General features: G+C 46.7%; 1 protein-coding gene across 1 annotated transcript in view; it reads right to left on the bottom strand.

Moving 5' to 3' along the window:
- The window catches only part of LOC135917568 (uncharacterized), a 141,219-nt gene that overhangs the window by 7,351 nt on the left and 107,713 nt on the right, over positions 1-26,155 (bottom strand). Inside the window, exons 3-4 of the mRNA XM_070539761.1 lie at positions 5,796-5,909; positions 1,205-1,312 (exon numbers count right to left, since the gene is read on the bottom strand). Of these exons, the coding sequence (XP_070395862.1) occupies positions 1,205-1,312; positions 5,796-5,909 (222 nt within the window). The remainder of the gene's footprint in view (positions 1-1,204; positions 1,313-5,795; positions 5,910-26,155) is intronic.

The following is a 26,155-nucleotide window of genomic DNA, read 5'->3' as shown; positions in this document are numbered from 1 at the left end:
TAGCAATTATAGTTTTAAATTGGCAAAGGACGTATCGAAAACCCGTCAGTGGCGCGACCTGGCGGTGGAATTTTGGTACTTCGGATGTATGCTATGAGAAAACCGTATGTAAGTTGACTGTTATTGAGTAGAGCATATTTGTTGCTCCAAATTGCAGTTGATATATTATTAGACAATCGCGCATAGTTCTATACTTCAGAAATGAAAAACGCACACGTGGCTACGGCCACATGCTGAGCTCCATATCACGCGTAAGGGCATCGTTTTGCTTTCGATTTGATTGGTTTCGTTTTGACTGGTTAAATACCAGAGCAGTTGGGCAAGAAACTGCGCAAACACGTAGCTATTATCGCAGAAATGATTTAACAATTCGGAAAACATGAATCGCAGGAATATCCACCTGATTAAAAAAATTATACTTTGTTACAACACGGCCACAGTTGTCGTGTGCCTCCCAGTAATGGCGGCTTGTAATCGATATCGCGCTCACCTTATATCGTTCTCGGCATGCTTTTAGTGAACGACTACACCCTCAGTGGAGACCGAAAACTTCTGATAAAAAATGTTCCACGGCGTTTTCCACGTTAGTACTTCATGATTAAACATTCTGACCGGTAGGCTTTCCACTGCATTAAAGAATGGGTATCATGAAAATTGGTTGTCAGTCTCTTTATATGCGCAAGTCCTGGCGTTTATTTTCTTCTTCCGTGAACAAGTAAATATCTATACAGCGCTACGTTTTCTCCCCGTGCTCGGAAGCTGTAAACTTAGGGGCTCACCTTGGCTACTAGGAGACGCGCTGTGTCAATAAATGAGCCTGCCCCAGAGGCTGTACATAGCCACTTCAACTTGCAATCAATGCATTCCTTTATTTGCGGATCATGTATGTTTACATTTCTGTTTTCTTGTTTTGACTGCCCGAAATTCTACGATTTCCATATACTCGCTATTTTTACCCCCAAAGTGGCTGACCTCGAAAAGTTATCCTGACCTCGAAAAGTTAACAAGAAACACTGCTACATCGGTGATACGGCTATGTCGTGGTCGTCTTCTTGGCTCTGTGACATAATTATATACAACGGCTCCGAATGATGGCTGTCATTAAGTCACTTTGAGTGTTTAACACCGCGATAGCTTAATAAAATTCTCCGACAACTCTACAGACACTTCTATTAGCAACCAGTGTTAAAATTTCATAACTTACGGTCTTCAAAGAGGCAGAAGCATTCTCTCGTGAAGCAGGCGTTTTTCTTGGACAGTGCCGTAAATTTCTCGCGCGCACATTTTTGATAGCAGTCGGACACGTTGCACGCTGCAAGAGAGAATAAGAAGAAAATTTGAGATAGTCCCGAAAAGAAGTGATCGCACTCACGATGTGCGTAAGCCTACGCCATAAACAGTACAACCCATGTTTGTTTGTTCACAAATGTTGGTAATGCAGCACTCTGTCGGTTGTAAATGCCATATATACTCGTCTAATGGCCGCATGTCTTTATTCCAAGATTTCGGGTGAAAATCGAGGATGCGGCCATATCACGGAGAGAAAGACACATGATTTTGTTCTTGCGTAATTTTTTTCGGTGCTACTTGCCTTTGTTGAACTATAGTACTCATTTGTACTGGCTCCCGTTATCTTTTGCTATGCCTGTAGCGCGTCACCTGCCAGCTGGAATTAATGGTGACTTCCCACAGACGAGCGACTGCAGCGGAGGCTGTGCTTTTGCTACCTGGAAGCGCCGGAAACTGGGCCGGCTGCCTTGTTTTGCCAGCGATAAAAAGAAAAAGAAAAAGCTTCGGGACTCTTGCACCATACAACAGATAACAATGCCTGCCTTCTCAAAAATGAAGGGTGTGGCTTATATACAGGGCTAATCTTAAAATATATGTTTTCAAGCTTTTTTTCTTACAAAGTTCTGATCGCGACTTTTACACGGGTGCTGCTGTTACACGCGTATATACGGTGAATGTTGCTATTTTTACTTACGCCTGTCATTCTCGAAATCTTCAGAAGCAACACAGCCCTCTGACGGCGATGGAATCTGCTTAAGTATAATTCTCAAGTTTTACGTGCCAGATCCACGATATGGTTAGTGGCACGCCGTAGTGGGCGACTCTGGATTAATTTCGACTACCTGGGGTTCTTTAACGTGCCCCCAATGCACGGCAGCCAGGCGTTTTTTTTTGTTTTGCCTTTCACCCCCCTCGAAATACGGCCGCCGTGGTCGGGTTAAGCAGCGCAACACCAGTCACTATACGCCACAATGACGAGTGATCCGGCATAAGCACATCGGTGTTTTCTGTTTGCGGCACAGATGAATACGTTCAAAGAACAAGCGAAGCAAACAGTGATGCTGGTGAGTTCGTTCATCTCCTACCTTTATAACTGAAGCAGCTCGAAAAATTTGTCCGGACAAAGAACACTCCATTGTTTTCTTCTCCTTTTTCCCACCACTGTTCCCTTTTGTTGCTTCAGTGAAAATGTATAAAAGGCGAAACTCGAACCAGGTCAAGTAGATTGGATTTCATAAACTCTATAGCTCTCATTATTTGGCGTTTCAGGTGCGTTGAGACACAATTGCAGTCCACCGTCCCCAGGGAAGGAGGTGCTGCACGTCCAGCACGAGGATGGTAATGAATATAAATATTGAAATACATAGTACCACGATCCTTAATATGAACCTGATCATGTTCCAGGAAAAAAAACTCATATTTAGTTTGAATTGATGTAGAAGTCACGTCAGAAGAATTAGCGGTAAGCTCTAGACAACAGTAAACATATCGTTGCGGCTAGGATGGCGTTCCGGGCATGGAATCCACTAAGCCCATCGACTACTACGTCACGTGGTAGAAAATGAAGGAAAAAAAGTTTATTAAGCTTAGTTACACAGTTCCAGTTATGGAAGCCCAATTCATGCAGGAGCAAGTTAAACGTCAAAGTTCACATCAGGGCCCTCTATCCTCACTCTCGGAATGTCTCTGCTTTTATTACCGTCGTCTTCCCTAGGCGAGTCGAGTAGGGAGCCTCAATACTCTCCAGCAGCAAACCACGCTCGTCGACTCTGTTGCGATATTACACCGATGCTCGCAATAACCCGCAGTAACTCCGCCTCCGAAGAGACTGGTTTGGAATCTGTGGCAAGAAAGCAACCGGCGACACCCCGCTCGTCGTCATTGTCCCACTTCCTTTTCTTCGCTCAAGGTGCCAGGTAAAGGATGGGGGAAGGGCCTTTCGTTGAACCCTGCAACAGTCGGTGTCCACACTGCGTTGACGTCTGGATAAGTGCCGAGGGTTGGGTGGTGATTTGACTCATCTAATTAACTGTGCCTATCAATTCGTTGTCGTGGTTCCCTGCCGTTCATTCTTTTCTCCAGTTTCCATGTAATGGTGGGGTGAGCGCTTTTACTTGTTGTCCACGCTGATTTGACGTATGGATAGGAGGTGCAGTGGTCTGGCACGTGGAAAACGCTCAAATAACTTCTTGGTGGCGTCGAGAGGCAACGATATAACGCAGCGATCTTTTGGTCTTCTACATCGATATGAACACAAGAGACTTCATACTCACCTCTTGCAGAGCAAGTGTCTCAAGGTCTTCAATGGCAAAGAAACAAAATTCGCGCGCCTTATAAAACGTTAACAAGTTTCGTATGAGACTGAAGGCTTTAATGTTTAGCAATATATATAAATAAGAGTGCAGAATAGAACGCACCTTACTTTGTGAACAAAGAACGCCGTAATGAAAGCGAGTAAACTGCACTACACCTCAAAGCCTTTCCAGGCTGATATCAAACTTCTAACTGCACCTATGGCTCGATAGTTATAAAGGACGCGAGAGTTTCCGTAGACACTGACACTCACTGTGAACTATGAGGTCATTGCAAGGCACTGATGATGTACATATCAATGTCTTTTACGGAGCATACACACTTGATCGCTGGGCAGGTACAAGAAAAGGTCCCGTGTGTGGAGGGTACGTGAGAGATACCATAACCATAAAATTCCATATATGATTTAGATCACATCGTACAAATCACTATACTGCAGTATTTTAGCACTCAACGGAAGCATGATTTATTTATAAAATGAGACGGCAGTCGACCCCATAAAATGTCGTGTATCTTCTCATCTTTTTTAGCATGCTTGAAGATCTGATTAAGGTTGCACGTAGATTTTAGTGGACTGTAGACGTTGTGCAGCTTGATAGGTCGTTGTGAGTTGTTGGGATATACTGTAGTTATTAAGGCATACTCTGCTAAACAGTCTTGTACCATTTCAGCGTAGCGTTTAATGTTATGCTTTACGTACGTAGAAATTAATGGTTGGCGATGTTCGTCATGCGCTGAGTGGGCAGCTTTGTATCCCGGGATGTTTTATTCTTTGTACGTTTCTTATAGAAGTAACACATGTGCAGGATTTTTCAGTTTTAGGAAATATTGCGTCATTATTGTTTTTTTATGTTACTGAAACCACGGTAGTTCCACTGCCAAACGCAAAAGTTTCCGCTATCTAATTGTGCCATGGACCAGAGACCTTGGCGGTCTTAGATTAGGTGCCGGAGGTGTTCATTGGGTCATCAGGAAGTTGCCTCTTTTGCGACTGAGTTATGTGGTCCATGTCATGGCAGCTATCTTCATCTAGGAAAAGGCGCTATACAGAACCGCCCGTTATCCAGGCTCTTATCATTGAAAGTCGCTTAATAATTGTTCAACAGAAGCAAGCTGTCATCTGTATTGAAAGAATTTAGAAATAGGAAGAACACTCTACGAAACTTAGAACGAGCCAGGTTAACTATAAAAAGGTCATTGAATATGTGTAAGAAAGCTTTGCTGGTATCCAGCAATGCGCTCGTAATACCCAAGTAGACTCAAGAGGTAGATTAAACGTCCGAAAGACTCCTTTAGAAAAATTTATTTGTTCTACCTTGTATGAGCTCACTAAAAGCCTGAAATATTCTTGCGACTTGTAGACATATCACCCTTGCGAGGTAGGCCAGATCGCCACAACCATTCATGCACGAGTGTTCAGTACTTTCTTCGCCAGTCCAACTAAGTAATTCTTCGAGCCATAATATGTATTAGCCTCTGAGTAGCATAAACCATTTAGCCACCACGGCCCATTGTTTGATACCGCGACCTTTCCTTGACAAAACCTCTGTAGGCTAAGCAACGACATTGCACTATTAACATCTCTTTGCTGTCGTGCCGCTACCTTCTTGGTACACTGGTCGAATGCATTCAGAAACAGCGGCGCTTTCTGTATACCAAGGAAATTATAATTATCTCTTTCTGCTAAATACACACCTGTTACTTCGAATCCATTCTTATCCACCCCCAAATCTTGCTCCAGCTCTTGCTTATAAAATTGCGCATGGATTTGCTAGATTGTGTATAAGTAATGCGAAGCTCTTATTTGTTTTGTTTTCTTTCGTTGTTATTATTATACCGGCCGTGGTAGCTCAGTGGCTACGGTGTTGGGCTGCTGAGCAGGAGGTCGCGGGACGGAATCCCGTCCACGGCGGCCGCATTTCGATGGGGGCGAAATGCGAAAACATCCGGGTACATAGATTTAGGTGCACGTTAGAGAACCCGAGCTGGTCGAAATCTCCGGCGCCCTCCACTATGGCATGCCTCATAATCAGAAAGTCATTTGGCACGTAAAACCCCATAATTTAGTTTAATTGTTATTAGTACGACTCCGAAACACTCAGGCTGATATTTCCCGATGCAAGTGCCGTCCGCAAAACTTAAGTCTGCTTTTTTTTTTATTGTCCTCTCGAAGAAAAAGACGACTGTCTTACCTTTTTTGTACTTGCAAACACACTGGGTACCTTCGCAGTGCGCATCTTTAACACCTTCCTCGTCGAAATTTTGGATCTTGGCGCAGAGGTATCTGCAGCGTTCAGGATTGCAGGCTACAGAGAAAAAAAAGAACAGTTCCACTTAAAGTTCATAGCTGCTTGTGAACGTGAAGTGGAGCTAAGAACCAGGAAAAACATAAATCAGGGGTATTTTAGACGCCAACCATATCAGTGACTTTCAGCGAACTCGTGCCTAGTAGCAGAAGCTTGATGAGGGTGAGTTGGTTATGCATACTTGATGAAATGAGCGCTACGAAGACGCGGACGAAAGAACAACATGTACGACAGACAAGGCGCTACTTCCAACTAAATGTTTTTTGAAGAAACGGAACTTTAAATAGATGCAACCAAGAATGGCCCATCGTGACATCACGACCTCCCTATCTCTTCAGAAAAGCTATCTATTTTTCAGTAAGCGTCACTGAAGGGCAACTAATGCACGTGCCCTCGGCCTTAGCAATGTAAAAAGCTTCCAATATCTCCCGTTCTAGTCTATCTCTAGACCATGCCAGAAACCTGGTGTCGCGAAGATACGGACGGCAATTGTGACGTTTACAGTGTTCTGCCAGATGGCTCCCCGCATTGTTATTTACGGCCCAATTGTGCTCACGCGCCCTTTCATTAAAACACCGTCCAGTTTGACCGATATAAACCTGTTGGCAACTTAGGGGTATCTCGTATACGACATTACTTTTGCAAGCAGTGTACTGCGCTGCATGTTTAGTGATCACCTGAATGGTGGGCCTTGATATAATCTCGCCCCGGTGAGGTGGGCCTTCAACATAGGAATCAGAAAATGAATACGAAACCGGGCATAGTGATGATGAAAAAGAGTAGAAAAGATTATATTCACTTCACTCGTACATGGATGTGACTCTCATCCGAGTCTTGAGCGGTATCCCCGTGCACGCACGCACACGGATAAGGACAAAGAAAAACTGCGTTCTACAGCGGTTTTGTGTCTACAAGGGAAACATGCCGCTTTTTCCTCTATTTACATGGAACCCTCTGGCTGCTTCTGAGAGCCCTTGTTCTGTTCCCATAAAACGTAGTTGTGTCTTTTGCTGTTGCAGTTGCCAGGCTGCTCCTACCATTTTTTTCCTTTCTTTCAGATCTAGAAAGTGGAATGGGAGCACTGTGGTCACCTTGATGTTGTGCTCGCGCATCTTTGTCTATGTGATCATTTCCACTGATCCCGAAATCACTAGATTACCAGTGGAAAGAGACGTAGCAGGGTGGCTTCGCCACCTAGCACGCCCTCAGTCGTTAGCAGAGTGAAACACCCCAAATATAGGGCGCACAAGACCGCAAGAACTGAATCCTTCGTTTCAGCTTCGACCTCCACCCGAACTTCGTCGACGTGAGGCATCGCTTCTTTACCGGCTGTTGTTAAAAGTGGCTTTCACGAACGCTTACACCAAACTAATTGGAATGATTGGCGGTGCTGCGTGCGATGTCAGCGTTGGCAAAGAAAACATGGAGCATTTATTGTGCTCCCGTCCCCAATTTCAATCACAAAGACAAACACCGTCCAATGCACTGCGACAAATGGGTGATTCGTCACTCGTCGCTGATTGTCCAACAAGCTGTGAAGTCAGTAATGTGATTCCAGAGGGCAAATGAAATGTGCGGACGCATTTACTTACTGGTGCTCTCCGCGCGCGTGCGTGATTTCATGGCGTCTTTCTTCCCTCTTTCTCTCGCTCATCTTTGTATTCCTCCTGACCCTTTCCCCAGCGCAGGGCAGCCAACCAGACGCTTTTGTGATTAACATATCCCTGCCTTCTCTCTTTCATTTCTCCTCTCTTTCTCTCAATTAGAACTTTCTTGTTCACAATAATAATAATAATAATAATAATAATAATAATAATAATAATAATAATAATAATAATAATAATAGCGTACGGTGTATAGGCGAAGCCAGTGTGGCTCTGTCTCTCTGTCGCACACCTCGAAAATTCTTTTGAGTGTTCATGCGTCCACTGAATACTGTGAAATGATCCATTAACTAATTGGCCTGAAATTTAAAGAAATAACTCCGGTTGTGCGTATACCACGTAGGAAGAATGATGGCGAAATGTGCATTTTTATAAGCAGAAACTCTGCGTCATTGCGTCAGTGCCAGTATTGAAAATACAGGGGCCGTGTAACGTAAAACCATTGCAATATGTTTTACTCCAATCTCCTGACGTCAAATTTATGTAGCCGCTGACGCAACTATGGGGAGGTGACCCGCAGCGTTGTCTGAACTGCCCAATCAAACGCTCTCCTCGTTTACAGGAGGTCACTTTTGCTTGCTTTCAAAACGAATAACATTGCCTACATTGAGCGTTTTTCCTTATTTAATTGGCTGGTAAGAGGCGAGCTCAAGTGGAGAGGGATTATATGGGACCAAGCCAGTGCACTAAAAATCGATAACCGGATGAAGAGCGTGGTGCCAGAGTCTGTGATTGGTCCGCTTTGCCTTACTTAGCTTGCGGTGGCGGGTCGAAAATCGCGGCGGCATGCAACGGAAGGTGCTAAAACGTATCCCCAGGAAAGAAGTGTTGGCAGAGCGAGGTCGTAATGTGCCGAAAGTGCTCGAAAACTTTACACGGCCAGGCAAGACGGCTTATTGTACGCAAATAAACCCATGCTCTCCGGCAGGTGCGAGTAGCCAGTTCCTGAGCGATCGGCGGCAGCCATCTTTTATTCCTCTCAAAACGGGGCAGCCGGCGGTTATTCAGAAAAAAAAATTCAGTTTTCTTCGGCATATTCATGTCTCTTTAACGCGTACACGTCACTAAGACGGTGTGAGTTTTCGCGGTGTTGTGGCGTCGAGCGACAGGCAGGCGAAGTGGGTGCAGCCCGAAAACTTTTGACCAATAGCCGAGAGTTAATGGCTAAAAGCCGTCGAATGCGAAATAATTGTTGTTCTTTTGTTCACTGGAATTACGCACAATCGGTGCTTACAGGTCATGTCAGATCGGGAGCTATCGCGGTTTTCGTGACGTCGCATGACAGACAGGCGAAGTGGGGGTGCTCCAAAAAGGCTTTTCACCAACCTTGGAGGGCTGGAACGACAGAAAGCTGAGCTAGTTGGTAAGGATTCATTATTCAGGGCTGATTGCAGAATTCGAATAGAAAAATTTGGAATAGCTTTACGTTTCAGCGCTCCAGCTTCTGCAGCATAGCTGGTAGGTATGCAGTTTTGCCGTTCCAGTTCTCTTTCTTGGGTGCTTTCTGTACACCTTGCAGTTGCGAGCTGCGTCTGCACAATAACGCCTGCTTTGCTCATTCAAGCAGCGCTCCTACTAGCGCTCGAGTAGGTGCCGTAAGTAAGTATGGAGTTTAGGGCGCCGCTCTAGCTGAGAGTGCCTTTCAATTCTAGCCCCAACTGGAGGCAGTCTCCGTTGAGAGCTCAGAAAACTTGGAGCCCAAGTAATGAAAAGTATCTGGAAGGCCTCTCTGCGACTTGACGTCACCTCGAACCGAGAAGAAATAGCTAAGAAAAACAAATGTGACCCTTCCTTTTAACTTTTATTGTGTGCGAACCTGTTAAAACACAATGTAGCTTCCATTCAGCGCATGCGAATATGTGGGTACATTTTCCTGTGTGCAAGTGAGAAGTTTCCAAGCACGCTGAGCAGAAGTTTAGCAGCCATATCTTTTGGACTGCATTTTGAACTGCAATGCAGACTACTGCAATGCAGTAGCCTGCATTGGTTTTACTTTGATGCTATTTCGTGAAGCCGCCTTTTTTCCGGCTTTGACAGATTTGCCAGGATACTTCAGACGGTTGTTGTGCACTTATCTGTCTATTCAGATATCCACGCGAGTACTGGAACGTAAGCCGAGGTGTCATTGATAACATCGTCGTTGAGATTGTACTAATATATAGCGGGTGCCTCTCGTCATTGTAATACAAAGGCGAGAGCAGATTCGGTGAAACCCGTGCGTGTGTGTGATATGACCGTATCATTTGTCAGTCAATCAAATCAAAATTTGTCGGCAGAGGAAAGGAACAGTGCACCATCGACCTTGCAATATCAACGAGAGACATGCGCCTGGCCTGGTCATGTGAAGCTGACCCATGGGGCTCAGATTACCTACCAGTTTGGTTGGTCCCAGAAAAGGCTCCTAGCCACCACACTTCCGCCTCCACTGTGACAAATTGGGACAAGTCCCGTCAGCTGATTTCAAAGGCACCATCACACGACAAGCTGTTCAAACTGGTGAGTGAGTGTCTACAACAAGCTACGGTACGACGACGACGACGCATAGATAAACCAAACCCTGATCTTAAGCTCTTGAGGCTACGCGCCTGTCGACGCTGCGTTTACAGGAGGGCGCAGCGTTCTAAACGAAGGTTTGATTGGACGGTATAAAACCGCCTAGATGCGGCAGATACGGCGGCACACAAAACAACTTCATCAAAAGAGCTGGGCCGCACTTTGTTGTTCGCTGCATACGGCAAGCGGTTTCGGAAGTGTGTGCTGCATATTGAAGGCTCTCCGTACTCCCGAAACCTGCACGAATCCAACTGCTGCTTTGTGCATAACGACTGGCCGGTCGCCGAAAATTTTCCCGGAAGCATTTGCAGGCCTTTTCGTATCTGCTATGTGAAGTCACAACACAAACGGCGGCCTTAATTCTCTGACAAGTCACAGTACCCAAACCTCTTGCTATGGTCCTGCTTGCGAGAGAGATGAGGCAGACTTTACCCTCGAGCTGCTTAGCTATGCGCTTAGCCGTTCTAAACGCCACACTGCCCCAGGCGAAGACGGTGTCACATACCAAGGCTTACGAAACATCGATGATGCCTCTCATCAGCTTATCTTGGACGAACATATTGCAGTGTGGCGAATGAGTCTGATCCTCAACGAATGGAAATCATCTGTGGTGATACCTGTTTTAAAGCCCGGGCATCCTGCAAAATACCTTAAGTCCTACCGGCGAATATTACTAACATCTAATGTTATCAAGCTGATGGAATGAATGGTACTGTTTCGTCTAGATAGCAGATTACAGGAACTGAATTTCGTTCCCGATGTCCTTTGTGGTTTTCGTCGCCATCGTTCAGCCCTTGATAGCATTGCAGACTTCGTATCATCGCTTGAATCTGCTCGAGAAAACAAGCGCTCTGCATCACTGTTCACAGCAAGCATTTGATTCCGTACCATATAGAGCGACTGTTTTCTTCTTAATGACTGCGGGAATTTCGGGTCGTTCGCTTTGTTTTGTGTGCCATTTTATTTCGGAACGCTAAATGAAAGTACGCGTTGGAGGAGCAAAAAGTGAATCTCGCAATGTAAACTGTGGTGTGCCGCAAGGCAGCGTCTTATCGCCGCTTCTCTTCAGCGTACTTGCTGGACTTCCAAGCCGATTTTCTCAAGAATGTGACTTCCTGATAGGCATAGCAACCTATGCTGAAGACATCGCATTGCGGATCAGCGGTCCTTCGCACCACGGTTCACGTGGAATCTTGCAGAGAGCTCTGAGTGTCACGGCAGAGTACGTGGATAAAGTTGGTCTGCAGATTTCACCCGCTAAGTCAGCCGTAATTGCGTATCATCCTAGACAACGCACTTGTCGAACCATGAGCCGGCTATACCTCGGAGATACACCGATAGATGGGGTACAGCAGCACAGCTACCTGGGCATAGTTATCGATGATCGCCTATCATGGCGCCCTGCCGTCACCTCTATGCGGCGCAGATCCCACTCGCTACTCCGATATATGGCCGCATTGACTGCTAGGGGCGACGGCTGTGGCCAGATGACAGCACTACAGGTATATCAATCATCTGTACTTACTGGCATGATGTATGCCTTGCCAGTGTTGAACATGCCGCCTAGTTTGATGTTTAAATTGGAACAGGACCATCGTGTTGCCCTCCGAGTCATTCTTGGCTTACCTCGTGATGCACAGTCTGTTCCATTAATCACTGAAGCACACCAGCTGCCCCCGAGGCTGGAAGCAGACTAGATAGTGGTATATCACGTCGAGCGCATGCATCGAGCATCGTATGGATAAGCACTTATTAACCGGCTGATTCAGCAACCGTTCTCTCGCATGGGGAAAATGGCAGCATGGTTCGTTGCCATTTCTGGCAGTTCAAACGATACTACCTCACTGACGACTCCGAAGAAATACAACAAATGCCCCTTCCCTATTCATCTTTCGATTCCCGAGATACAGAAAAAGTCTGAGAAGCCTGTTTCGGCACTATTCCAGGTGGCCTAACTGCACTTATTTGAAAAATATGGAGACCAACTTAAAGTATTTACGAACGCATCGGTAAGCAGCGTCGTTCAAGGCGCAGCAGCAGCTTTCTTCTACCCTTCCTCTGACATAAGAAGGGTGTTTCGAACGCCTCATCCATCATCATTAACAACTGCGGAGTTGGCAGCGATTAATGTTGCTCTGAGGTACGTACAGGAAGAAATACGCGCATCGAAGGTCGTCGTCCTTACATTCCCGTGCTGTCTTTAGCAGGCTGTTGAGAAATGATGCCAATAGCCCAATTCAACGCAGTATAATGAGTCTGCCGACAAAATTACTTCTCGTGCAGTGTACCTCACTGCCCAGTGGGTACCTTCGTCCGTGGGTATTGCTGGTCGCCTCGCTTCAGCCTGTGCTCGCAAGGGGAGTGACTGCCCAGAAATTTCTTGTATGATTGACAACGCCCATGCGCTAATGCGCCAATGCCTACTAAAGCAACACCCAGACCAGCGTTTTGCAAACAGCTCGTTCCACAGTGGTCGTGGCTTGCCCTGTAGTACCAGAGCACTGTTGGTGAAATTAAGAGTTGGCTCTGTGTTGGTGCGCGAACGTTTGTATCGTCAAGGACGTGTGGGCCGTCCGTCGTGTACCCCCTGTGGCTCATGTGAGACACTTTAACACCTTTTATTGGAGTGTCGCGCATTCGTCTCACAACGCGCACTGCTAATTAAGGAATATGGACTGATCGGACGCAAGTGTACGACCCTTGATGATTGCCTGTTTCCGAGAGGGATTGTTGCTCTACGCGACCAGGCCCATAGAGCCTTGCTAAGTTTCATGCCGAAAACTGTTTTGGCCTCCCGTTTATAGGATTTTTTTTCCTCGTTCCTACTCTTTTTGTCTGTGACTCTGACATTTGTTTGTGTCGTATTTTCTTTCCTATTTATTTGTTTCCTATCATATTCTCATTTTCTCCTCATTTCATTCCCACCTCCCGAAAGAGCACACTATAAAAACAGTTTGCACCCTTTGGGGTGTATATTTGTCCCACAACAATAATCGTCATCTGCCTTGCTTGCGTTTCCTTTCTTGAAAACTCGGCGCTCCCGACTTTCCTGTCGAGAATGCTGCGTCACACTGATAACGCGCATGCAGTTCGTGACTGGGAAGTACCGGGCTCGCAGCGTTAAAGAAAGGAAACGCGGGCAAGACAGATGACGATTATTGTTGTGGGACAAATATACACCCCAAAGGGTGCAACTGTTTTTAGAGTGTAGGCAGGCGTTGGGGACCTCTCGGTGGCAGTTGTCAGCTTGCTCCCTACCTGTTCCCTTCGTGTTTTGTATCTTTCCATAATAATAATAGTAATAATAATAATATATCTTTATTGCCATAACACATATACAGCATTAAAATCAGGCATATAGCCTGATTATAATGCACAATAATAATAATAATAATAATAATAATAATAAATTGTAAGTCGCTAAAATAATGTTATATTTCCACTCATTTACACACCATCATCGACAAATCACATGGAGGTGCAATCTGCCCTGGCTCGGTTCAGCGGATCAACTCTAAGTGACACCGCCAGTGTCATGACGCAAGTGCTTATCTGTTTCCAACGTAAGTGCTCTTTGCCATTGCTATGAAACTTTTCCTTCTCATATGTTCAGCATCAAGATGGGCTCGACCCCAATAAATATATGCAGCTGCTGACGGGCTCAAGAAACGCCTGAACACGTTCTGCGTTTGGTTCTCGTTATGACGTCCAGCGCCAGCCTCTACGGACCACGTTAGCTCCCTAAAGTACATGGGACACGTGTGTCGCCAAATTTGAACCACATCTCAATACACATATTTTGTCCCTGCAAACCTACTGAGCGCAATTTACGGAAATAGCTAGCTTCCGTTAGTGAAACATTTTTTCAGAAGTGTTCCATTGTTGTTTCGGAGGCCCAAATGAAAAAAGTACTAAACATCAATAATTTCTCCGCTTATTGGCTTATGCACCTGAGGGGGTTAAACTTGCTAGACCTGAGACCGCCTTCGGAAGCCAAAATCTCCTTGGACCATGTCCATGCGCGCCGCTGGCGCAGAAAGCAATGGTGGCGTCGCTACAGTACTTAGTCACTACCACTGTTTATGGACTTGGTGTGCACCTTCAGGTGTGCGCGCAACTCTTCCTCCCTCTGTTGCCTCCTTTCTTAGTTTTTTTTTAGCATAGGTGCATGCTTCTTGTTATGGTGTCCAAACTGTACCATTAAACTAGCTCTCATGCGCTCGCTTTCTATATATATATATATATATATATATATATATATATATATATATATATATATATATATACACATATGCCATACGCGATGCAAGATGTATAGAAGAAGAAAGACAGAGAAAAGAAAAAAGGAAAGCAGGGATGTTAACAGGAAAAGCCTCTGTTTGGCTACCACACGCAGGGCGAAGGGAACAGGGCCGGTATGCCCGAAAAGTTTACGCGCTAGAATTGTTCGTAAGAACGAATCCTAGCCAATGCTGACGTTGGGCGTATTACAAAAGGTGGACTGCCAATGACGAAGATCGCTTACGAACGAAAAGCCTTTTGAGTTGAGGCACAACTGAATAGAAAACATATAAAAGAAGAAAGCATTGAACGTGCGCACGTGCGCGGACAGCACCACGCACTGAAAGGCACTCGCACAAGCCAGCTGTTTTCAAGAAGTACGAAAGTGCTTTTACTGCCTCTGGGCCGGTGATCGGTCGTGTAAGTGTTCCAGTAGCGTCTGTACGCTCAGTGGGCCATCGTCTAGTAGCCTCAGTGGATTGAGCACTGATCAACTCTGTATATCGAATCGAGGACAGTCGCACAATAGGTGGTCTACGTTCTCCTCGCAGGCCGGAAACTTCAAATCCAGGACTGTCGGCCATCCGAATTAGTGCTGAATCAGCTCTCGTGAAAGCAAATTCCAAACACAACAGACAGCTACAGAAGAGTTTTACCGAAATGGCCTGGAAACTATCGAAAAGAAATCTTGTGGCTTTTTTTCTTTTTCTTGAAGCCGTGGTCAAGTTTCACAAGCGCCCACGTCAGTTGGTCGTGAGTCACATGCCGAAAAACCGACTGCATACATCATATTGCCGGCTTGGAGTCACCGAAGGTGATACTCACGGAACGCTTAAACCAAATGGTCACTTGGGCACAGTAGTTTCAATGTATACTCAGAAGGCCGAGGAGGAGTGGTGCTAGCTGCAGGTGAACCTAGCTTTGCAAAAGTTCGCTGCAACCTGTCCGTGCGAGCGTCACTTAGCAAATGCACTTTGGTGTGAAGTCAACAGATCATCAGGTAATATAGCAGCACGCGGTAACACTATGAACTTGGCACGGACCGTCACAGGTTGCATGGCACCGATTCCAAGCCTTAAAGCTAGCTGATGTTCTCATGGTATGTCTTCAAATTTATTTATTTATTTACTAATACTCTAGGACAGTAGGCCCATGCAGGAGTGGAGGACAATACACAAATCCTGGATACCAAACATGCCAGAACGCACGCAAAACTGTACGCGCATGTTCTCTAACCATGAAACACACACCCAAAAAGAACGCAAGATGATTGGGTGATAGACTGAGCTAAATATTCCAATGCGGTGAGGAAACAACCTCACAGTACCCATAATGAAAACACTTATAAAAACACATACATCCTGCTCGTACATGCAAAAGCATAATAAATAAACGAGCGAAAAGGCACATTAAGCTACACAATTTGCGTAAAAAAGTTTTAAAACATTATGATCACTTTTGAAGAAATAAGTATATTGAGGCGTATGCACGAATCGTTGTTTCGTAAGAACTATATGTGACATAATACGCCATAAGTTTGCAGCATACTTGAACAATAATTTTTTGAGTTCCTTGTTACAATTTGTTAAACCCCAGCCATCTTTTGTTACGGTATCATAACGTAAGGGGGTCACAGAACGACTGTTTATTTTTCAAGAATATTCTCATTTTTGAAGCTATTTTTGCTGATAAAATTGATATGGACTACAGGCCTTAAAAGCGCAACGCTTTTTATTTCAGATTTGTTGAATTTCCACTTTTCCACGACTGTAATTTGCTCCAGTTCATGTCGTCTTCTCAGTAGCACAATATAGACATATCGCTATTCTTTAGCTGGCCGCCACGCTTGAACTCTTGTTTGCTTGTTCTGGCTCGGGTTCTCTCAATTCAACGAAAGATTTGAAATTATCTCAGCGCAAGCAGATTCGTTAGCGTAGGTTATTCTAGGATTGCATATTTTTAACAAGCGCAACGCGAGCTCTGCTGTCGCGTTTCAAAAGCCCCTGTATTCGAGATGAATGCGACGCATCTGTACATTTTTTGGCTGCAATGTCAAAGTCTCTGATATGAAGGTCCTACGTCGACTGCCTCATGCCACCGAGATCAGGGAAGTATTTCTAGCATAAACCGTTCACGACGCCAGCTTCCACAAAAATGGGGTATGCAAAACAGGAAGATACGCGCACCGTCACTAGTCGACGCTTCGAGCTCTAGACCGAGTCCACGCCCATTAGCGAGCACACAAGTGTACGCGCTGTCCAGCCATGAGAAGAATTTACAGTTCTTCCTCCGTTTGAAACAGATTCAAGCAACATTGGCTCTTGAACCTACTATGAAAAGCTGTACCTCAAAAGTGTAACATGTCCTACAGCCAAGTTAGTTCCTCTACCGGGTACGCTCTTTGTTACGGCGCTACTGAGCAACTCAGCAAACTTAGGCGCGCCTTCTTGTCTACTTCTGCGTGTAAAGGAGAGAGAAAATAAAATGGGGAAGGAAAAGCAGGGGTTGCAACCAGATACAGATGCGGTTTGCTAGCCTACGCAGGGCCAAGATTAAGAGATGAAAATAAAGAACAACGATCACTGTACAGCTTCGGATGAATCGGCGCGCTTCGTGTATCTAAGAGCACACTACGCATATCCAGAGGAACTCGACGCTAAGCCTTGCGAGAGCCTTCGACTTAGCAAGTTTCAGAAACAAAGCAGGTGGAAGTTGCCATCACAATATCGATAAACGCAAAATGAACTGCGTCGCGATGACATATGGTGCGCGGAACATTGAGGGCTACAGTCCGCCAGACACTGTAAACCGTCAGCATGCTGCACGAAGAAGGAATGCGAACACCACGGGGCAATGAACACAACGGAGGAAGAGCTGATCGTTGGGCTAGTTTGTTTTCCATAATTAAATTACTAATCTAGCGCAATAAATACCACAGAGACAAGAAAGGTGAACAAAGACAAGCGCTACAGTGACAGCTGTTTAATGGAAGGATAGAATCGTACGTATATCTCCTCCTGTCACGCATTCGCTTGCCAAGCATAAGCGAACATACACATGCACAACAAAAGCGGTTGCGCAAGAAGTCAAATCCGGCATCTAGTAATGAGATAGAAGGCTCACTTATGCACCCATCACAACTCTTCTTTATAAAGAAGGCCTCAAGTGCAAGCCTAGACGAGTGATTGTTATTGTGCTAAGTCACTACTTCAATTAACCATGAAGCAGTTGAGACATTCGACAATTTGCCACAAAATCCGCTCGTGTACATGCTACGCGTCCCAATGCGTTTTCCTTAATGTTACTCGGAAAGTGACGCCTTTTGATAGCAAATACGTTTCATGTAAAAAAAAAAGCGTTGCAAGGCTCCTCTAAGATATTTAAGGCCAACGATGCGTATATTGGCACAGGTAATGAGACCTCAAACTATTGTGGTGCGTCTATGCGTGCGTGCTTTTTATGCGAGCACATGGGCCCCATAATGTAAAACTATTCCGATATGTTTTATTCCAATCTCCTGATGTCAGCATTGCGTAACCGCCGAAGCAAGCATCGGGCGGTCACCCGGAGTGCTGTCTGGAGAGACCAATCAAACGCTCGCCTCGTTCATAGGAGGTCACTTTTGTTTGCTTGGAAAACGAATAGCATTGCCTACGCTAAGCGACTCGTCTTATCTAATTGGTTAGCAAGAGGCGAGGGGCACGCTCAAGTGGAAACGAATTCAATGGGGCCGAGCCACTGCACTGAAAATCGATAACCGGATGAAAATGGTAGTGCCGGCGTCTGCGATGGGTCCACTTTCCCTTACTTAGCTTGAGCTGGGTAGTCGAAAATCGCGGCGGCATGCAACGGAAGCTTAAGAATGACGCTAAAACGGATCCTTAGCAAAGAAGAGTTGGCAGAACAAAGTCGTAAACGCACTGAAAGTGCTCGAAAACGTTCCATGGCCACGCAAAATGCTTTATTATACGCAAATAAACCAGTGCTCTCTGGCAGGTGCAAGTAGCTAGTGCCTGAGCGATCGGCGGCAGCTATTTTTTATTCCTTTCGGAATGGGGCAGCCTGCGGCTATTCAGAAGAAAATTAAGTTTTGTTCGGCAAATCAGCGCATCTTTAACGCGTACACGTCACTTTGACGCGATGATTTTTTTTGCGGTTTTGTGACGTCGCATGAAAGGCAGTAGAAGTCGGTGCAGCTCGGAAACCTTTGACAAATATCCGAGGGCTAATTACGAAAAGGCGCCGAATCAGGACTAAGAATTTTTCTTTCGTTCGGTCAAGTCATGCATAATCAGCGTGTGCACGTCATATCAGATGGGGAGCTATCGCGGTTTTCGTGACGTCGCATGACAGACAGGTGAAGTGGGGGTGGTCCAAACAACTTTTTGACCCATCGCGGAGGGCTGGTTGCAGAATTAGTATAGAAAAGTTTGGAATATAATTTGAAATTATAGCGCCCCATGTTCGGGAGTCTTGCTTTATTTGTAATAACTTGTTTTACTTTCAGTGAAGCAACCCTTTAACTGACAAGATACGAAGTAGAGAGCGAGTAATTCTAGAGATGGTTTATGTTTCCTTCGACTACCTCAACATCTACGGGAGCTGTTAAAACATTCTGCTGGAAAATGAGAGAAGTAGACGAGAAAAAAATTCACCAACGATTACAATACTGCCAATGCGAATTTTGAGCGCAGCTGTTTAGGTGTTATAATTTCTTGTTATACAGGGTGTTTCAGCTAACTTTAGCCATAGTTTAAAAATATGCCAATGCACTCTAAGACGACGCGACCAAATGCATGTTGCTCACTTTTGTATGTAGTGTGCCACGCTATTTTGGTGTATTATATAATTAGATAATTAGTCAAGAATAATTAACCAACTTCTGAAGCAACGAAGTTAGGCAAGAAGTTCCAATTAGAAACTTGTAGAGCGCTTTGCAAAACATCAGAATAAACAATTTCAACTTTCTGGCTATTAAATATTAGTATGTTTCACTTTACTGCGGATGCCAGCGAAATACAAAAAAAAATAGCGCGTGACATACCCCCTTTCGCGCCGTGATTGCAGCGCTCCCAAACTGCCGGCGTACAAACGAACATAGCATCTAGCAGGGCGTGCTGCCGCTTAAAAGGCGACAGGGTACTAGTGGCGAAGGCGTTGGCTGTGCGATTTACGCCAGCGATGTGCTTCCTTCGCGGCGCTTCATGATAGGGATACGAAGACGCAGCGGCGGCACACCCGGCTAAATGCTATGTTAGTTTGTGCGCGGAACGCTTGGGACCAGTGCAATCACGACGCGCTAGCGGGCATGTTGCATGGTGCATTTTTTTTTCTATTTTCGGGCCTCCGCAGTAAGCCGAACACACTAATACTTAAGATATAGAATGACAGAGTCTGTTTATTCGGACGTTTTGCAAGCCGCTCTGCAACTTTCTAACAGGAATGTTTTTCCGAGCTTCGTTGCTTCAGAAAATGTTGTAGCGAAGTGACGCAACTGTTAGAGTCTTGACGCATCAGCTCACCAGGGAGGCGAAGATGAAGGGGGGTGAGCTCCTGCAGGGGCAAGTCCAGATCCGAAGGTAGGATGACGAGAAGAAGTAGCTTTTGAACAACTATGTTTATTAACTTGGCATTTACTTTAGGTTATAGTGTAGAAATATTTACATAAAAAACGATGTCATACCCGTGCCGTTGTCAGATGGGAAGAGGACTTGGCACGCGGAGGTGCCGCGTCCCAGAGCTTTGAATCATCATGCATGTAATCATTAACTCAACATCATTTGGTACATTGACCCCGGCACTCCCCCTCTACCTGGGCTGACTGGGCGGGAGGCTTTGATTCGGGACAACGGTCCTTTCCGTATAAGGGGGCTGTTGTGGTGCAGCACAATTGAGTCTCTGAACTCAATACGCAAACAGCCATGTCGGTCTTACAGGACACAAGCCTGACACCCTCGGACCGCCTTGAGGCAAAAGAGGCCAAGCCATACAACCATGGAGATCACCAAAGCCATCCGCGCAGCAGCGCGACCACACGAGGGTACGCCATGACCGGTTCCGGCTCTGGGTTCCACTGAGTCAAACAAAGCCCCGCAGATTGACTGGCACACACGGCCGAGTCGAGCGACCTTAAGAGCATGCATCATAACTTAGTGGAGAGGTTTCCACTTGACTCATCAAAAATCACGGCAGGACCAGCCCGCACTTCGAGAAACTTCTTGTCGCCCAAGCGATGCCTCTCCCGGGTGAGATGAAACCAGACCTCCTTCCGTGCTTTCGCAAGCACTTCGTGAAGGCCCGACGCCCGACCCCCCAAAATTGCATCACAGCGTGCCAACCAAACTTGGTATGAACACTCGTCGAGGAGAAGCACGAACTGGTTGATCGCCCGATTAGGCAAAGGGTGCCGAAATCCAACCATCTGATATCGAGAACCTGGGAGCTTAGAGAGGCTAGCAATCTGCCCCTGCCGTACACTACTTCCCATCATGAACGCCTCCGAGAATACGTCGGTCGGTCGAGAATACAATGCTCGGACCACCTGCCGAAAACCCACACTAAAACCAGCCTCTTCCAGAACACGGAAAAGGTACCTGCTAATGCTGTCGAAAGCCTTCTCCTGATCGAAGGTGCAAAGAATACCTGGAAGTGTCCTGGTGTTTGCCCAGAGGAGAAGGTCCATCACTGCTAGACCGTGAAGCTGAGTGGAGCGCCCGTGGAACAACATGCCTGGTATGGACCCAAAACAGTGTTAAGTACTGGCGTGAGTCGCATGCACAGGCTCTTTACTATGAACTTGTAGTCGCAGTTCTGAAGTGTGATTGGACGCCATATGCTCTCATATCGGAGCTTCTCGACTCATCCTTACAAAGGAGAGTCATTAGCCCCTTTCGTTGAGACGCTCACTAAATCCCTTCACTGAGTAGTCTGTTCACCAGTGATGTGAACGGCTTCCCTAACAGTGTCCAAAGCTTAACATAAAATTTGACTGTCAAACCATCGGATCCTGGACTGCGATCATGCTTCACAGACTTCACAGCCCAAACTAGCTCGTCCTCATCTATGGCAGAGCCACATACTTGCGGCGGCTGAGCTGGTGAAGCGAACGGAAAGACATCTGGAGAGGCAACGTGTTCGGCATACCAGGTCATGTAAAACTGCTTTGCCAGTTCAAGAACTCCATCTGGTGAATCGACTATGCTACCATCACTTGGATCTACTAGGGAATAAAGAGTTGTGCTCTTCCTTGAAAGATGCCTACGCAGGACGTTCCTGCTGCACCACGCTTCCATTTCCCACAGCTGTGCTCGGGTTGTGGCTCTCAAGCCATACCAGCGTCGCTGCAGGAGAATCCGAAATTTCTTTCGGAGTGAGGCCAGCACCGAAGCAACACCAGGCCCGCCGGACAGTGGCCTCGAGAGCAGGACGATCGCGTAGGAGACGATTTCATTCACCTCACGCTCCTCGCGCGCTCGACGCTTGCCTCAGGATCTGAAGCACTCAGGTACTCTGGTTTCACGTCATCCCATTCTATGCCATCTAGATGTTCTCTGTTGTGCAGCTATCGATATAGAATGGATGATACCTCTGCGGTGGCCTTCCTGTCGTTTAGCAGCCGTGCATTTAGACGCCATGGTCTCTTTCCTTACGAGCCTCTGTTTGAATCGGCAAACCGCAGAATTAGGAAACTGTGGTTGCTAAGAGCAGAAGGAACCAACCACGAAGAAGGCATACTGGAAGTCAGTGAAGACGAGATGTAAAAAGGATCGATGCGGCTCTGCAAGCCCCTTCCTGCCCGAGTCATTCCTGACTGTCCAAGACGGAGCCCACGCCAAGCATCGATCAATCCCAGCCTACCGACGACCTTTCGCAGTACAGCATTTTCAGTCCTATATTTTGAATTTTGGAGTCCCTCTGCGGGAGACGCGATCAACCTGTTCTAACACAGAGTTGAAATCATCAATCGCCAGCAAGAATAAGCCGAGAAGGACCTACCAAGTATGGGTCTAATGCAGCGAAAATCTCTCTCTGGTCTCTGCACGTGTTTAGAGAATAAATATTAACAATTGGAATGCCACAATCAAGACCCACAGACAGGATACGGCCCTCGGCATCCCTGGCGTGACGAAGAACAAGGCCGCCAAAGTTCAGCATCAAAATGATGGCCGCACCTCGGCAGCTCGACTCGACATAACTACAGAAAGACCTGGTGCGAAAGGAAGGAAGGAAAACTTCATTTGGCCCTGCTAGTAGTGATAATTAATCACTAAGCGGGCCGCTCCCACGTCGGGACCGGAAGGCCAAGCCTCACGGCCACGTCGTGACCCTCCTGGACAGCCCAGAATTGTTCATCCAGGTCCGGGCTGCGAAGTGCAGCCTCCCTCCTGGACGCATCCTTGATCGCCCAGTCTTCAATTCTTTCGCAAGACCAGAGCATGTGTTCGAGCGTGGCTAAAGCACGACAATCTTGGCAATAAGGCTCTGTATACGTCTCCGAATAAAACATGTTCAGTCTCCGTGGACAAGGATAAGTACCAGTCTGTAGTAAGCGTAATGTAAGTTCCTGAGCCCTGTTTAGTTTATGATGCGGCAAACTGTAAACCCTGTGATTAAGAAGGTAATTCTTCGTTAGTCAAATTGGCTGATCTGGCCTTATCTATGGAAATAAGTCTTTTTTTGTACGAGAATATCTACCTTTTATGGATTTAGCTATTTTCACAACTTCTAGCTGTTTGGAAGCTCGAGACAAACCTCTACAATTGAAAGTTATCGTAAGTGAATGAGCCATATCGAGTGAGAGAAATTTAGCAAGAAAAAGGGCTAGAGAAAGAGTAGGCTAGTATTGAATAATACTAGCCGAATAGGATAGAACAAGCTAAAACTGCCTATGAGGTAGTCTCCGAAATTGGAGACCCCTCATAAGTTGAATTATAGGAGGTATCTGACAATTCGGAACCATCGCATCCAAGCGCTTTACAGTGCGGACAAGGAGTAGTTTCCTCCTTGTCCGAAGGCCCGGCAGTCTCCGGGTCCGAATCCGGAAGTGCCACGGCAGTGCCCTTGAATTCCAGAGTGCCGGGCTCCGAGCCATGGGAGCTACAGTAGTGCTAGCCCGATAACCCCGGCAGCCGAGTCAGCGCGCTTACTGCGCTCTTTTTTACGCTTCCTGCTCGCCCCCCGCAGTGTCCGAGGAACCCAGCCGGTCGGGTCAGTCAGCGGCTTCGGTCCGCCACAGGCCACGGCCGGCGCAGCAACAACTACGGGGGCAGCAGCGACAGTCGCGTCAACCTAAAGCCCCTTACGTCACCCTCCTTGCCCACTGCCCCTTTGCACATTGCGGCGTCAGACGGGAAAGTGTGCGTGTCGGAATCCACGGAATCGTCGCCGCCTTCTACCAGGCTCAAAGAAGACCGGCTGTTCTCCTCCGAGGCAGCTGCCGTGCTATTTACCGGCGAAGTAACCGCATCCACTGCTGCATATTCCTGCAGTTCTGGTCGCGCGGCTACTGACGAGTAGGTGCGAACGCTACGCGCCGAGACCGCGTGGTGTCCGCCACATCGTAGGCACGCCGCGTCGCAGGCCATTTTGCCGAACAGCTCGCCGCGGGCGCACATCGGCGTGTCGCACGCGGCCGCGTGGTGACCTTCCAGGCTACACTTACAGCAGAATCGAACGACTCCCTCGTACTCGCACTGGACGACTCGCTCTCCTACACGAAGAAGGTTAGAAATGGGCCGGTACAGGGAACCGGCGGTTGAATTCGCCGGTTCCCTGTACCAATGGCAGAGAACCCAGGCACGCACTAATCGGAGATCCCGTGGATCCTACCAAAGACCGCTAGCTTGGTGGCAAGAGCTTGGTCTGGAAGATCCGCGGGGTAGCCAAAAACCCTTATCATCTTCGCACGAACACATCGATATTCGAACCTCACCTCGCTATCGCGAATCTACAAAGCGGGATCAGCTGAGAAGTGGTCAACCGCGGCCTTATTTTTAAACGTAATCTCAAAACGACTCGCACCAAAATGCTGTACTGACTTCAAGTCGGACAGCGAAAAGTGCTGAACAAGCGCCTTACGAACATGGACATTGGTCGTGCCTTTCGAAACACGACCAAAAAAGGTGAGCGGACGAAGCCACGAAAGGGCCACCATCGCGGGGAAACCCACGTGGCGCTCGCGCCTAGCCGAAGGAAAGCTATCACTACACGAGTGTAGAAAGCTAAAGAAAAATACCCTCAGCTAAACACAGAAAAAAAAAACGACATAAAAACCCACAGGGGCTCCTCATCAAATGGATGGACAGCAGGCTGAAACCCTCAAGAACCCGCACCGTATCCGGACATTCCGGAGGAGACCACATGAAAGGGATCAGCACTCGAACTAGAACTCACGAAGTGGCGTGGTGAAGTGCACCGTGTGCTACTGTCTCCTTACTCTCTTCAAATCTACCCAAACCATTCCTTAAATGAGTTTCTGCAGCATTCAAGGCACCCGCCGACCGGCGGGAGGCGCAGGCTTCTCCACCGATGGGTTATTTCGACCACTCAGGCAGGCCGACAGCATCTAATAAAAGCCAGAGTTTATGAGGCGAAAAATGGCCATAACTAATCAATTTTTGACGCCCAGTACAGCCGAGCGTGGGAAGAGGGCGCCACACGTGCACGTAGTGACGTCAGGTGCGGTGGCGGCGGCGGGGCGGGAGCACCTGTCATGGCACCGTCGCTGTCATTTCAGCACAACGGCTTCCCCCCCCGCTTAGGCCCACTAAGCTTCAATAAAGACACTCCGTCACTATAACAAGAATTGGCCTCTCTGGTGCAGTATTCGGCCATCACCTCTCTTATGATTCCTACTATTAACCAATGGTCCTCAGTCCTTAGCAGTTGCGAAGCACCTGACCAAGGCGGCGGTCAGACCTGTAAAGCGGCAGAGGGTGCTAAGAATCTCGGGATACGGACAGGCCGCCAATGGAAACTGATCCTGGCAACCTTTAACTGCCGAATTCTGCCGAGTGAGGCTAACTGAACAGGACTCTTTGAGGAACTATCAGATATTGTTTGGGATATTATTGACCTTAGCGAAATCAGAAGAACCGGTGAGGCTTATACAGTGCTAACTAACGGTCATACGTCCTCTGCTATAGATGTCTTCCAGATAAGAAGCAATACGGGGTAGGATTCCTAATCCATAAGGATATAGCGGGTAACATTGAGGAATTCTAAAGCATTAATGAGAGGGTAGCAGCAATCGTAATCAAATTTAATAAGAGGTATAGAATAATTGTAGTACAAGCTTACGCTCCATCCAATCACGATGATCATAAAGTAGATCAGTTTTATGAATATGTTGAATAAGCGATGATTAAAGTGGAAACTCAGTATACTGTAGTTACCGGCAACTTCAATGCAAAAGGGGGGAAAATCAAGTTGGTGAACAAGCAATTGGCAACTTCGGCGTCGATTCTAGGAACGCTAGAGGAGAGATGCTGGTAGAACTTAGCGAAAGGAATAAGCCGGGAATAATGAACACGTTTTTCAGGAAGCGTAGCCACAGAAAGTGGACCTGGGAAGGCCCTCATGGGGAAACAAGAAATGAAATTGATTTCATTCTTTCTGCCGATCCCCGCAGAGTGCAGCATGTAGAAGTGATAGATAGGGTGAAGTGTAGTGATCATAGGTTAGTGAGAGCTAGGATCCACCTCAATTTCAAGAGAATAAGGGTAGAGAGAGAGAGAGAGAGAGATGCAA

The sequence above is a fragment of the Dermacentor albipictus genome, chromosome 5, assembly GCF_038994185.2.
Source record: "Dermacentor albipictus isolate Rhodes 1998 colony chromosome 5, USDA_Dalb.pri_finalv2, whole genome shotgun sequence".
In the NCBI taxonomy this organism is placed as follows: Eukaryota; Metazoa; Arthropoda; class Arachnida; order Ixodida; family Ixodidae; genus Dermacentor; species Dermacentor albipictus.
Note: the sequence above shows the minus strand (reverse complement) of the source record. Positions and strands in the feature narration are given on the sequence as shown.